The sequence below is a fragment of the Oncorhynchus clarkii genome, chromosome 21 (genome assembly GCF_045791955.1).
Source record: "Oncorhynchus clarkii lewisi isolate Uvic-CL-2024 chromosome 21, UVic_Ocla_1.0, whole genome shotgun sequence".
NCBI classification, from domain to species: domain Eukaryota; kingdom Metazoa; phylum Chordata; class Actinopteri; order Salmoniformes; family Salmonidae; genus Oncorhynchus; species Oncorhynchus clarkii.
The window spans coordinates 9012914-9028085 of NC_092167.1; the positions used below are offsets into that span (position 1 = coordinate 9012914).

General features: G+C 43.5%; 1 protein-coding gene across 6 annotated transcripts; it reads right to left on the bottom strand.

Annotated features, from left to right (window-relative positions):
- Positions 1-728: 728 nt before the first annotated feature.
- LOC139378473 (integrator complex subunit 13-like) lies at positions 729-14325 on the bottom strand. Of its 6 annotated transcripts, none has more exons than XM_071120672.1 (18): positions 14281-14305; positions 13294-13542; positions 13066-13140; positions 12617-12819; positions 8992-9072; positions 8676-8766; positions 8271-8399; positions 7701-7724; positions 6752-6836; positions 6517-6609; positions 6191-6280; positions 5886-6064; positions 5222-5389; positions 4920-5074; positions 4427-4657; positions 3449-3582; positions 3049-3184; positions 2310-2584 (listed from the first exon to the last, which is right to left on the bottom strand). In XM_071120672.1, the coding sequence occupies exons 2-18, from the start codon at positions 13516-13518 to the stop codon at positions 2548-2550; spliced, it is 2136 nt and encodes a 711-aa protein (XP_070976773.1). In that variant the 5' UTR covers positions 13519-13542; positions 14281-14305; the 3' UTR covers positions 2310-2547. The 6 variants fall into 6 exon arrangements, with proteins under 6 accessions (XP_070976774.1, XP_070976775.1, XP_070976770.1 ...); XM_071120670.1 differs by lacking the exon at positions 14281-14305 and adding an exon at positions 13948-14262; XM_071120671.1 differs by lacking the exon at positions 14281-14305 and adding an exon at positions 13812-13832.
- Between the last annotated feature and the right edge of the window lie 847 nt (positions 14326-15172).

The window sequence follows — 15172 nt, forward strand, 5'->3', positions numbered from 1 at the left end:
TAACAAGTTAATAATTGATCATTACAGTACACTCATGTGGACTAAACTAAAAAAACAATTGCAGTAAAAATATGTTGACCACACTGTGAAAAATATATTAGTGGAATTTATGATTTACTGATTTATTTTAGCTTTGCATTACTACATTGAGCTGTATTCTGTCATCGTCAGTTACATCCCTTATAAGGAATCATTATGGTCTGGGATTCCAGTGCGCCAATTTCCTCATGTTAATCATTAAACTGTCTGGCCCATATCCATATCCTGCTGAGACATGATGGCCCCCAATACAAGTTAGTTCAGGTGTGACCCCACAGCATAAACCCAAACCCAGCGGGACCAGGTGGCCACTTTGTCAAGGGTCAGCTTGCAACTCAAGCCAAACATTCTTTCACTGCAGGGAAACTGGGTCAATTAAAATCTAAGGTAAGTAACGCTCTGTTACTCAACTCCATAAGTAAAGAAAAAGGGAAATGTTGAGACTTTGAGTAACAACTGACCACTGTTGTCCTGTTGCGTGACCACATTCTTTCACAGTGGAGAGCTGAATAAATGACAGGGCAACTAAAGCCTAGCGGCATTGAGAAACCCAGTGATAGTTTATTTTTTCAAAAGTCTCTCGTTGATGTCACCCCCTGGGTTTGTCAACATCCCCCTCTCTATCCATCACAACTGTAAGAGGGGGATGAAATAGGACATGGCTGCATAATAGGGGTGGATGGGGCTTCTTTTTGAGGTGGCTGTATCTTGTGCATGTTGCTACAGGGTTTTGTCTACATAAATGAGCTGACAGGTGCATTTCATAGATGTAGACTACATAACTTGAGTTACAGTTATAATGTAAGGCTATTTTATATTATTTTCTATATGATAGTAAAGTGGAACCCTGAACATATAAAACTATAGAAAGCAATGTGTTCAGCCAGCCTTGAATGTGTCATAGAAGCCTTTGGAGGGTCCCTGCCTGGTAGCATTTATGGTTTCCTCGTAACCAGGCAGTCTAGTAATTGGACACATAATGACATGGTATGACACCAATGCGGAGGACGACTTGAATGATCATGTTCAACTGCGCCACAGGGTGGAGCCTCTCCTGGACAAGCTGTCCCGCTTCTTCAATGACTCCTGGATCCACTCTTGTGTCTTGATACAACTTCACCCTATGACAGGTGGGGGGGAGATGGTGTCGAGGGACGGTACCCTGTGGGTCAGGTCTGGCGCATGTGGGAGGAAATTAGTTCAGAGGCCAGACAGAGTAGCCCTGCGTTCAGCCAGGCAATGCTCCCAGAGTTCCCCTTCAGCAAGGTAGGCCCTGTGAGCTTCAGACGTGACTGTTTCTCCAGCCCAACTACTGCCACAACTATAGCCTCTAGTCCCACTCTTTCCACCAGTACTCCATATCCCACTTCTGTCAACACCGTCCCAACCTCAGATCCCACTAGTGTATCAGTGCGACAGACAGACCCCTATCATTGGATGGCCAGTGTGTTGACAGCTCTGCTAGTGGTCTGCTGCCTCTTTCTGGCAGTCACCCTTACATTTACAGTTTTCTATTTCTGTAGAAGCCGTGTGAGGGTAAAAACTCTTGCGATTTGGCCCTCAGAGGGGGTTGTCCCAGCTCACAACATGGATCTGAGGACAATAAGGCCAAGGATACCCCCCCTGTTCCAACCAGAAGTGCCCCACCTCCCCCGAGGTTGTGGCTTAATGCCTCACCAGCCAGTGGAGAGCATCTCTCTCCCACATATCTCCAGGGAAGACTACCTTATCAAGGAGCAGTGTATTTCACCCACCTCCACAATACCAGTTCCCACCCCAATACCCACATAACAGACCATGGGAACACAAATCCCAAGAAGAAAAGCATACAAACAAATGAATCCATTCTTGGAAGTGAGGTTGTGACATATTCATACACACACTACTCATGCCACTACGAGGGTTGTTGAGACAAATGTGTTGCACAACCGTTTTGGAAGGCAAAGTATTAATGGATCTTAGGAGGGCAATTATGAATGTGCCTTTTATACTGGAACTGTATTGCTGTGATAATCTACACACATTTGTACTTCTATGTACCAAAATGTACAACAAAGCATACATTTTCATTTTTCATTTCATTGAGGAATCTTAGTAGAATTAAGATGCAATATCCATCATAACTGGATTTTACTACTGTATATTTCAGACAAAAACCTTCCAAACTGACAAAACTGCATTTTGTTATTTACGAGACTTGATGCCAAGTAGTATCATTAACCAAACCACGAGAAAAGTAGAACGGCACAGGAAAAAAATACTGCCTGTTGACAACTTTATTGCTTCACACAATATGTGAGCCTATCCATACAAACGTGGGTAGAAAACCTAAAAATCACAAAAATTACAAAGTCTGACTGCTACCCATTAATCTATGCCTGGTATGGACAGAGTAGGGGAGGACAGTCCATACACCTCAGATTGACATGATCTCTGGTCCAAGCTCATATTCCTGCTGTGGTAAGGTGTTCAGTGGAGTGAGTGCATCCTGTATAGAGACAGGTCACATCATCTGGTGGCTTTCCCATTCTCGTGGACGTCCATTCTGTTAACAGTAGAAGAAAAGTCAACTAATTATTTATCATAAGACTATCTACTCCATAACAGGTACTGGACAATCAGATTTCAGTCAAGAAAACAAACTACAGCATCTCTATCAAACATTATAAACGGAGTGGTTCGAGCCCTGAATGCTGATTGGCTGACAGAAGTGGTACATCAGACTGTATACCACAGGTATGACAAAACATGTATTTTTACGGCTCTAATTACTTTGGTAACCAGTTTATAGTAGCAATAAGGCACCTCTGGGATTTGTGGTATAGGGCCAATATACCACAGCTAAGGGGCTGTATCCAGGCACTTCGCGTTGCATTGTGCATAAGAACAGCCCTTAGCCATAGTATATTGGCCATATAACACCTCCTTTCGGCCTTATTGCTTAATTAGAACTAGGGGCTATAATACACTGATGTGGGGAATGGTTATATACAGTACATTATCACACACCCATTCTCATCTTTAAGGTGCTGGTATAACTCTGCCTTGTTGTTCACAGAGCTGATCCTTCCGGCAAACTCCTGGTGTTTCCTGGAGTTGGCCACAGTGATTCTGTTAGTCCACATGGTGAGCAGGGACACCGGACCTACATTGTAACCACAGGCCGAAAACACCCACAGAGACAGAAAGATCAGTGAAAAGGAACCATACTGGTAATGGCACACCTTAATGTATTGTCTCTGAATAAAAAAAGGTCATTAATGCAGTGATGAAACAAAACAAATAATAATAGAATACTACTCATTGCAATGATAACCATGAACTTGGCATTGGACAAACATGCCAGGTCACACCATGGATCTGAGGACAATAAGGTCAAGGCCAACCAGAAGGGGGGTGGGGCATGCACCTTTGGCTTTTTCAGGTAGTTGAATCTCTTCCAGACGGGGCTTCTTGTTGAGAGGCTCTGGCGAGTCAGGAGAATCCTTTATGACCTCCGACTCCCCCTGCTCCTCCTTTCCACGCTCTAGTGCCCCCTTCAGCCTGGTGGATGAATCAAATTTTATTTGTCACATGCGCCAAATACAGCAGGTGTAGAACTTGTGAAACACTTACTTACAAGCCCTTAAACCAACAATACTTTAAGAAGTAAAAAAGTGTTAAGTAAAAAATAGATAAGTAGAAAAAAGAAAAGTAACGAATAATTAAACAGCAGCAGTAAAATACAGAGTCAATGTGCGGGGGCACCGATTAGTCAAGGTAATTGAGGTAATATGTACATGCAGGTAGAGTTCAAGTGACTATGCGTTGATTATAAACGGGGAGTAGCAGCAGCGTAAAAGAGGGTTCTGGGTTGCCCTTTGATTAGCTGTTCAGGAGTCTTATGGCTTGGGGGTAGAATCCAACACAGTATGACAGTGACGAGGAGAATACCAGGGTAAAATACTAAACCGGTATATACAGTGCCAGTCAAGTTTGGACACCTAACAAGTGCTCAGCATATGTGGGAACTCCTTCAAGACAGGAAAATCACTCCTGGTGAAGCTGGTTGAGAGAATGCCAAGAGTGTGCAAAGCTGTCATCAAGGCAAAGGGTTGCTTGGGGTGATTTGTTTAACACTTTTTGGTTACTACATAATTCCATATGTGTTATTTCATAGTGTTAATGTCTTCACTACTTTTCTACAATGTAGGAAATAGGAAAAAATAAAGAAAAACCCTTGAATGAGTAGGTGTGTCCAAACCTTTGACTGGTACTGTATATATTATTAAAAATACATTTTTCAGACAGGATTTTTTCAGAATCACAGAGTTGATTGGATGCAGGTCTGTTGTTTAAAACAGTAGGTCAGGCTTAGGTCAAACAAAATGTGTGTTGTCACCCTGACCTCTCTGACTCCTGCCAACTCTTGTCCTCTGAATCCTTGTTGATGCTCTTCTCTGCCTTGTCCTCCTTGTCCTCCCTCTTCCTCCCCCGTTTCTTCCTCTCCTCCTCCTCGGGGGGTTTGCTGCGGCAGGCGATGATGCAGTCCAGAACCCTCTGGTGTCGCTCACTGCCAGCTACGTGGGTCTTCACCAGAGTCTCCAGCTCGTTCCACATGATGCGGTATTGCTCATCCCTAAAGCCCGGAGGAGACATTAACCAGTCAGGACAGGAGACCAGGCACACACACTGAACTTATATGGTTCCCACCTCCAAACACTCAGGGAGCGACACAGTTACACTTTCAGACTCTCCCCAATTCACTCTCTTCCGCACACATCCTTAACATACAAACACAGACACGTACACACACACACACCCTGTTTCCCACCCCTAAACACTCAGGGAGTGACAATAAGTCACAACATCAGTCTCTCTCTTACACAGAGACAGACTACCTTTTAGGGCCCTTTCCCCTGGAGCCCACAGTGGAGATGGGAAGAGGGTCGTTCTTCCTCTCCATATCCACCAGGTTGTAAACGGTCTTCTGGCAGGTCAGCAAGTCCTCCTCACTCAGACTCTCCTTCACTATGAGGTTAGCCAGCGGAACCACCTGGATCACACACACAATTAACACATACACAGTCACACACATACAATGAACACACAAGTCACACAGACCGTTAAAAAAATAAATCAAACGAGTGATATGAGGTGAGCAACTGTGCAGTGTGTGAAAGAAGGCTGTTGTCCTGCTCACCGCCTGCATGTTGAAGATGGTGGTCTGGGAGATGATCATTGGCCAATAGCGAGTATAACGCTCCAGCTGGGCTTTGGCCCTCTCCGCCGGGGGCTTCCCACTAGCCTCAGTGTCTGGGGACTCTGGGACAGGAGTCAGACGGTTCTCCCTCATAAACTCGCCAAAGTCCTGCGGCAGACACCCCAAAGATACTGGTATAAAACTTTTGGTCCCACTTTAGAATAAGTGTATTTTATACATACCAGTGTTAACATGGTAGTTACATAGACACAGCGTAAATATAGGACATTGCAGGTACACGTTGTTACATAACACAGTACACAGCTGTTACACCAATTCGTTGTTTGTGTTTTCACATTGACATTTTATATGCATTAGATTTGTAAACAAATCTACAGTAATGTGATAGTCAGTCACTATGGGGTAGAGGAGGAAGGGGCTTACAGTAATGTGGTAGTCAGTCACTATGGTGTAGAGGATGAAGGGGTTGGTCGGGGCTTACAGTAATGTGGTAGTCAGTCACTATGGGGTAGAGGAGGAAGGGGCTTACAGTAATGTAGTAGTCAGTCACTATGGGGTAGAGGAGGAAGGGGTGGGAGGAGCTTACAGTAATGTGGTAGTCAGTCACTATGGGGTAGAGGAGGAAGAGGTGGGAGGGGCTTACAGTGATGCGGTAGTCAGTCACCCGGCCCCCGCAGCCCTCGCTAATGGAGGGAGGGTCCTCCAAGGTGGAGCGGGTGCTATTGAGCACGTGCAGGAAGATCTCCCCGCCGTGGCTGCTCAGCATGTGGCTGATGACCTTTGACCCAGACTTCCTGGGCTGCTCCAGCAGCACTGAGCGACCTGCAATGCAATCAATCACCATCTGTATTTCAACTACATTTGTTTGTATTTTCTGTATGCAAGTAGTATTAACATTTAGGGTAGGGGGTAGAGGCAAGGGGCAGGGGCAAAAATATTCAGGCTCACCGTTCAGCAAGAAGTTGGTCAAACACGATGAGGGTCGGCTGTTGACGTCCGTAGGCGAGATCCGATAGGCTCCAGTGCAGTAGTGCAGTTCTGAGCCACCAGTTCACACACAGACACACACGCAAGAAAGATGGGAAATATCCAGATAAGCCAAAGGAGAATATTACAACAGAAAATGCTCTTGGGATTTTGATGTGTCGATACCAAGGACCTCTTCTTTTATCTTTATAATTTCAAACGCCACTCAAGCCCCACCTCTACCGAAACTTTTAATTGAGTTAGCGCGACAACAAATAACTACGTTTCCCAGGGTTCATGGTGCCTACCTACACTGTTGGTGCGAGGAGTGCACCACTTAAGAGTAACCGTCTCCTTAAGTCCACTGTCTCGACTCGTACTACCAGCCATGTGCAGGTCGCCTGAACAACAGAAAAAGAGGAGAGATGAAAGGGAGAACTGAATGTTTACTGTAGTGGTTTTATGGCCAAGCCACTAAAAGCCACAATAATTTAGTGGCCAAAACAATACAGATTATTTTATTATTATTTCTTAAAACCTCACCACTTTTGAAGAACTCAAGATGGGCGTCCCTGTGATGCAGGAGCTCTACGTCGTAATTGGCCGACGTGTTGGCGTGCTGCTCCTCCTTCACACCCAAAGGAGACGGAGAAGACCAAAAAAAAGACATCAGCGAGGTATCCTTTTCATTGACATTGTAGTCATTTGGCAGACGCTCTTATCCAGAGCGACTTGCAGTAGTGAGTGCCTATCCACTGCTGTCAAGACAAACAAACACTGCTGCTTTCATGTTAACAAAGGTTCAAGAAGTACCAGCAAATGCATAAACCACTGATTTTTGCATCTCGTCTCTCTCTTTTGTTCTCTCTTCCATTCTTCCTATAAAAGTGATTCCAGTGATGTGAAGATTGACAGCTGTGGTTGTTGCAGTCTAAAGTTTAAGGGTCTGACGTGTATTTCAGTGAAAAGGGCTATACATGTTTTCTAACTCAGATGAATAACATGGGACTACATGGAGGACAAAAACATTTGGGGCGAAAGTTAGGAGATAGGCGTCTACCTGCCTATCATGGCTAAGGACTAAATGACTTACTATTCAAATGAGAGAAAGAGAGAGAGGAAAGAGAGAGGGAAAGGAGGGACAGAGGGTGGTCTGATACCAATACGTACTACTCAACACAGCACAAAGGACCACAACAAGACACTACAAGGAGGGACTGCGACCAATCAACTCTGAGGTAGAGAAGGCACCAACAAGGAGTCAGACAGGACATGAGGCCGGGGGAGGGGGCAAACTACAGGGCACGTAATGCGTACATTCTCATCCACCAAACATGCTAACACTCAACACTGATTGGCTGCTGGAATGTCAAGTGGACAATCGGCGGCCAATCAAAAGTGAGAGCTGTTGAGCGTCCGATGGATGGACAAAACCAATCCACACAGCCTTGCGTTCTGCGGTCCCTCTTGGTGTGTGTTTAAGAGTACTGACCTGCTCGCAAACATTTAATGTGGGCTAGCAAAACAGAAAATACAGCATGAAAACAGCAGCGGTTCCAAGAGTCATTTCAACATGATGATGAACAAATAAAGAACAGTGTGTAAAATCATAGTGCACAATGGCTGACGGGGAAGAAGAACAAAGTTTGGGACATTTTGGGGCCGAGGATGTGGTGGGGGTGTGGCAAGGTTAGGGTATCAGAAGGTTGAGGCGAGTGAAGCGATAGGTGCATTGGGTGGAAGGGCCAATAGAAAATGTGTAATGTGTTGGTTTGTGGATGCAGAGAAAATAAGTGGGCGGGTCAGGATAGGTCATTTTGCAGACGGGACGTCGCCCTTTTCAAACGTTCGTCCAGCCTTCAAAAATAGCCCACCTTATACCTTAAATAACTAATCTAACATCAGTCATGACATGAAGGAGGCGGGAAAATAGTTAACTCAAGACTGCTGGGACACAGCCCTGAAGGAAGTAATGGGTGGGAGTCAGTGAAAAGGGTGAAAGGTTATAGATGGGGCTGGTGAAGGCCTGAACCTTGGGAGAGCTAGAGGGCAGAAGACGTACCTTCATTGGGATGTTGGTGATGGTGGTGGAGGCAAGGTCAAAGTGCTGCTGCACTAGAATGTTGAGTTTTGTGGCCAGGTGCCTCCCTGCCCGCACACTGTGAACCTCGCTGGTCAGCAGAGAGGAGACCTGTCGGTACAGAGGAGGACTATGTAGGACTTTAACACTAACAAAGTAGCATGCCATTTTTTATTGTATGGCATCTCTATAGAACTTTGTAACTACAGCATGTGGAAATGAGCACACGTTTACAGGATCCTAACAGTATATTTTATCTACATCAGATTAAGTATGCGTTGATATGACAAAGTGTGTTTGGAGTGATGTTATACATATCTAGATTAACCTTTAGACTAGGTGAAAACAGAGTCAATTTAATGCAACCCTGAGCAGGTTTAAACCTACCTCTTTCTTTGGCCGGTCTGAGACCAGTGTGTCCTCTCCTTGAGGGAAGATGTGGACGAGCACCAGCTCACACTGCTGGATAGACATCAGTCTGAAACACAGAGACACGTTGGAATGCATTGGAAAGATTCAGGACACTTCTTTAGGATCCTCTCAAAACCCTTCTAAGATGACCAATGAAATTAACCCAGTCTAACAAATCTCCTCCTCTAAAATCCATTTGAATTCTCCCATCAAAAATCTGACTTCTAAAGTTCATATTTATCCCCACTAAAGAGTGTAAAAACAGTGTTATTCTCATCTCAATATCTCATACCTGTCTGAGCCTGCTGCCATCTTGTTTTGCTCTAGAATGGTCTCTTGCACACAGTCCTCCAGCATTCGCACATGGGTGTCACTGTAACAGACAAACACACAATACCCCATTAGGATTTCCATGGATGCCTTCAAAGATGGGCATTAATTCAGTATCTACAGGTTCTCAATTAATAACCAGGTTTAACAGAATCAATAGATCATCTCTTTTGGTACGGTCCTTCGGTGGCTCACTTTTGGAGTCAGGTCCAGGAGTGGTTGTTAAGTCATAATCTGTGTTCAGAGGGACCTACAAACAGCACTGTTAGGAGATCTGAAAAACCACCATCAATCAATGGGAAATATGAGTATTTATTTTAGGGGAAATCTTGGCACAAACAGAGAGGTTCAAGACCTTCGTAAGTCTTCTGGGAAAGATGGGTTAGTCTGTGGACATCGGAGGGTTGGAATTAAGATTGTGGTGGTTAATTCGTCGGGGCATGGACTCTACAAGCTATCGAAAGCATTCCACAGGGATGGTGGCCCATGACTCCAATGCTTCCCACAGTTGTGTCAAGTTGGCTTGATGTCCTTTGAGTGGTGGACCATTCTTGATATACACGGGAAACTGTTGAGCGTGGAAAACCCAGCAGCATTGCAGTTCTTGACACTCAAACCGGTGCACCTGGCACCAATTACCATATCCCGTTCAAAGGAACTTGCCCATTTACCCTCTGAATGACACACACACAATCCATGTCTCAATTGTCTCAAGGATTAAAAAACCTTCTTCACCCTGCCTCCTCCCTTTCATCTATACCAGGGCTCCACAACCCTGTTCCTGTAGAGCTGCCCTCCTGTGTGTTTTTCTTCCAACCCCAGTTGTAACTGACCCGATTCATCTTATCAACGAGCTAATTATGAGAATCAGGTATGCTAGATTAGGGTTGGAGAAAAAATTTACAGGACAGTAGCTCTCCAGGAACAGTGTTGGAGAGCCCTGATCTATAGTGGATTTAACAAGTGACATCAATAAGGCATCATAGCTTTCACCTGGATTCACCTGATCAGTCTATGTCAGGGTTCCCCAACTGGGAATTTGGCCCCAAAAATTATATGAACAAAAAAATGTTTTTTTTATTGTTGGACATAAGACTGTAAAAAGACCAGCAAATCAGCTCCAAGTGATTTTAATTTCGGAAATCTGTTCCAAAGTATTATCACACATATTAGAAATGTGTAATTGTATACAAATGTCAGCAAGATTTGAAGTGATTAGGTTTTAGTCTTCCATTTGGGCTTCTTGTGGTCAATGAGCAGTCTATACATTATTTGTAATTATGTTCCGTCCCCCTGAACATTCACTCATGAAAAAAAAATAGATAAAAAAAAATACATTTAAAAAAAAAAAGAAATCGGCCTGCAGCTGAGTCCAGTTGATGATCCCTGGTCTATGTAAAGTACACTCAGTGTATATATAGAATTGTAATGTTTTCCACAGGTCCTACAACTACGGGAGAGGGGGGGGTAGTGGAATAATAAAAAAATATATATACACAGTCTAAAGTTTGGACACACCTACTCATTCAAGGGTTTTTCTTTATTTGTAATATTGTATACATTGTAGTGAAGACATCAAAAGTATGAAATAACACATATGGAATTGTGTAGTGAGCAAAAAAGTGTTAAATCAAAATGTATTTTATATTTGAGATTTTTCAAAGTAGCCACCCTTTGCCTTGATGACAACTTTGCACACTCTTAGCATTCTCTCAACCAGCTTCAAGAGGTAGTCACCTGGAATGCATTTCAATTAACAGGTGTGCCATCTTAAAAGTTAATTTGTGGATTTTTTTTTCCTTCTTAATGTGTTTGGTAGGGGTGGTATACAGAAGATAGTCCTATTTGGTAAAGCCCATATTATGGGAAGAACAGCTCAAATAAACAAAGAGAAATGACAGTCCATCATTACTTTAAGACATAAACCAGCAGCATACCACCCTGCATCCTACTGCTGGCTTGCTTCTAAAGCTAAGCAGGGTTGGTCCTGGATGGGAGACCAGATGTTGCTGGAAGTGGTGTTGGAGTGCCAGTAGGAGGCCCCCTTTCCTCTGGTCTAAAAAAATATCCCAATGCCCCAGGGCAGTGATTGGGGACAATGCCCTGTGTAGGGTGCCATCTTTTGGATGGGATGTTAAACAGGTGTCCTGACTCTCTGTGGTCACTAAAGATCCCATGGCACTTATTGTAAGAGTAAGGGTGTTAACCCCAGTGTCCTGGCTAAATTTCCAATCTGGCCTTCATACCATCACGGTCACCGAATCATCCCCAGTTTACAATTGGCTCATTCATCCCTCTCCCCTGTAACTATTCACCAGGTTGTTGCTGTAAATGAGAATGTGTTCTCAGTCAACTTACCTGGTTAAATAAAAAAAGGTCAGTCAATCTGGAAAATTTGAACGTTTTTTCTTTGAAAGTTTCTTCAAATACAGTCACAACAACTATCATGGAACTGGCTCTCATGAGGACTGCCACAGGAAAGGAAGACCCAGAGTTACCTCCGCTGCAGAGGATAAGTTCATTCGAGTTACCAGCCTCAGAAATTGCAGCCCAAATAAATGCTTCACAAAGTTCAAGTAACAGACACATCTCAACATCAACTGTTCAGAGGATACTGCGTGAATCAGGCCTTCATGGTCAAATTGCTGCAGAGAAACCACTACTAAAGGACACCAATAAGAAGCAGACTTGCTTGGGCCAAGAAACACGAGCAATGGACATAGACTGGTGGAAATGTGTCCTTAGGTCAGGAGTCCAAATTTGAGATTTTTGGTTCCAACCGCCATGTCTTTGTGAGACGCGGTGTGGGTGAACGTATAATCTCTGCATGTATATTTCCCACCTTAAAACATGGAGGAGAAGGTGTTATGGTGCTCTGCTGGTGACACTGTCTGTGATTTATTTAGAATTCAAGGAACACTTAACCAGCATGGCTACCACAGCATTCTGCAGCGATACGCCATCCCATCTGGTTTGCGCTTAGTGGGACTATCATTTGTTTTTCAACAGGACAATGACCTAACACACCTCCAGGCTATGTAAGGGATAATTGACCAAGAAGAAGAGTGATGGAGTGCTGCATCAGATGACCTGGCCTCCACAATCACCCAACCTCAACACAATTGAGATGGTTTGGGATGAGTTGGACCGCAGAGTGAAAGAAAAACAGCTAACAAGTGCTCAGCATATGTGGGAACTCCAAGACTGTTGGAAAAGCATTCCAGGTAATTGCTGGTTGAGAGAATGCCAAGAGTGTGCAAAGCTGTCATCAAGGCAAAGGGTGGCTACTTTGAAGAATCTCAAATATATTTTGATTTGTTGAACACTTTTTTTGGTTACTACATGATTCCGTGTGTTATTTTTTAGTTTGGATGTCTTCACTATTATTCTACAAAGTATAAAAAAGTAAAAATAAAGAAAAATCTGTGAATGAGTAAGTGTGTGGATTTGGGGATTTTAAATTATACAAGTAATGTTATTTGATAGTTCCAAATATTTCTGTTAATTTCATAGCTGATCTATCCCCTAAAAATGTTTTATTATAATAAATAAACAAACAATTATTTACTAATTATGTTAATGTTTACCTCTTGGCGTTTGTAAGGCAGATAATGCGCCCCCTGTTGGCCACCCTGTCAGCAGTGTCCATGAGGGTGGTGCGTGCCTCGTGCTGGTACTCAGTGATCTTACACAGTGACTCCACCGCTGCCACCAGGCCGTGCAGGACGCTGCAACACTCAGGGTCCTCCTGCGGGTTAGGTGGACCCACAGCTGCCAGAGCAGACATGAGCTATCACATGATTACAAAGGGAAGCAGGTCAAGTCAACAATACATACAACAAAACCTCTATCTGGACAGGATTGGTTAACCTCAAATTGAGACAATGAGATTGGTAGTAGTGTAGTGAGTATTGCAATAACAAAAAGCAGTAGACTTTCAACAATAGATTGCTTAGAACCATAGAATTAGTGCTGTACAAAATTGCTGCCCTGTTGATAAATAAGCATCCATCTCTCGAAGATGGAAATAAAGTACCTCATGAGTGCTTTGGTCCTCTTGCCTCCAGCTGTTCAGAATGTGGAACTCTGAATCACTCACAATGTAGTTGATCTGAAACATAACCACTGAAGCAATATAATGTGCTGTGCCCAACTCGGAATATGAATGAACACAGACGAGTTGGCCAACCCAGACAGACTATACTCTGTTCTAAAACAGACTAGACCACCAGGCAACGCCAGGCTATGGGATGGAGGGACTTACCAGTTTCTTGAGGGGGTAAACATCGTAGAGGATGCGGCAGTACTCCATGGAGCACTCCACAGCACAGGTCCACAGGGACTTGGACACTGGGGCCAGCGGGATCATGCCCTGGCCACGGCTCTTGGTCAGCACGTCACACTCCACCTGCTGCCGACTGGACTCTGCCATATAAGGGCAGTGGTCGACCACGAAGGCCGTCTTGTGGGAGACTGAGAACATTTTCATCTCTGGTTCAGCCCTGTGTGAGTTCTGCAGAGGTGATAGGAGATATTTAGTCTGATGCTAAGAAACCATCTCTTCTCAATTTAGATGAAAAGAGCAAGGCACCAGTAACGTTAGCTAGCTGCAGCCGACGTACTGACACCAATTTACATTGCTAATATATACAGTAACTAACTTGGCTGAACGAGAAACATGCCCTATGACAATGTCCTTTAGCTATAGATTTAGCTAGCTAAAGTAAATTGGCTAAGATAAGTTACCCTGGATAACGGTCGTTAGCTAGCTTGCTTACTTACTTAACTTGGCTAGCTAGATTTAATTACAAGCGTTAGCTAGCTAGCTAGTTTAGCTAGTTCCAGACCGATTAAAAAAAAACTTAATTGCTACGTTAGCTAGCTAGCTAAGTAGTGGGTGAGCCGTCTGCAGAAGTACCTGGGACTGACGAGACTGAGGCGCATCGATTTGCCAATGTTAAACCAAGCTAATGTTAGTTTAGTTTGCTAGCCAGATTAGCTATCAAAACATAGTTATCTTACAAATTAGTCTAAAATAAAGTCAGGTTTTCACACCATATAGCACCCGTATTTTATGGTTCCTTTCCACCAGCGAAAATACGGATTGTAGTTGTACAACTAAGTTAATAGCTATCTATGTGGGTAATAAAAAAAACGACATAATGCTGGAGCAAAAATAAATAAATCCGAGGCGGCTGTAGATGTTATTGATGGAACTATGTCCGTCGTGTATGGATGGTCCGTGTCTTACATCAACATATTTTCATGGTTCCTGTCTTCTTTGCTTAGATAAATTGAGCAGGGTTCCCCAAGTGGAGGCCCTCGGACCAAATTTGTTTTTATTTGGCCCCCCAAGTTTTCTGAATTTTCTTTGTTGGACAGGCTGTAAAACACCAGGAAAATAGCTCCAATTGATTTTATTCTGGAAATATGTCCCCAAGTATTCCCACTCATATGTTTTTAATTTAACTAGGCAAGTCAGTTAAGAATAAATACTCATTCTTTCTTATTCTTCTTTACAATGACATTCGGTTACTGGCCCAAGCTCTAAACACTAGGCTACCTGCCACCACGTATGTGATTGTATACCAGAAAATATAAATGTATTGGATTTATATAGCACTTTTATACCAACTGAGAAACCATTTTTGTGTCAGAACATTCACCACACATCAGCTATCAGGTGGAGAGGTGAGGAGTGATGTATGCCAATTAGGAATGAGGGGGATGATTAGGCGGCCATGATGGAATGTGGCCAGGTTGGGAATTTAGCCATGACAACGGGGTGAAAACCCCTACTCTTACAATAAACTTCATGGGATTTTGAATGACCACAGAGTCAGGACACCAGTTTTAATGCCCCATCTGAAAGACGGCCCCCAATGTTCCCAAATGTAATCAAGGTTTGAAATGATGCTGTTTTAGTCAAATGTTATATCTGTTTAGGCTTCTTGCGGTCAATTTGAAGTGTACGAATATGTTTTTATTATGTTCCACCCCCCAGACCATCCACTCAAGAAAAAATTGTCCCATGGCTGAATCTAGCTGATGATCCCTGCTGTTGAAAATGTGCACAATCCATGTGCAGCATATGACACGTTCAATTGAAATATTTTTCATTTAATCATATAAATAATGTATTT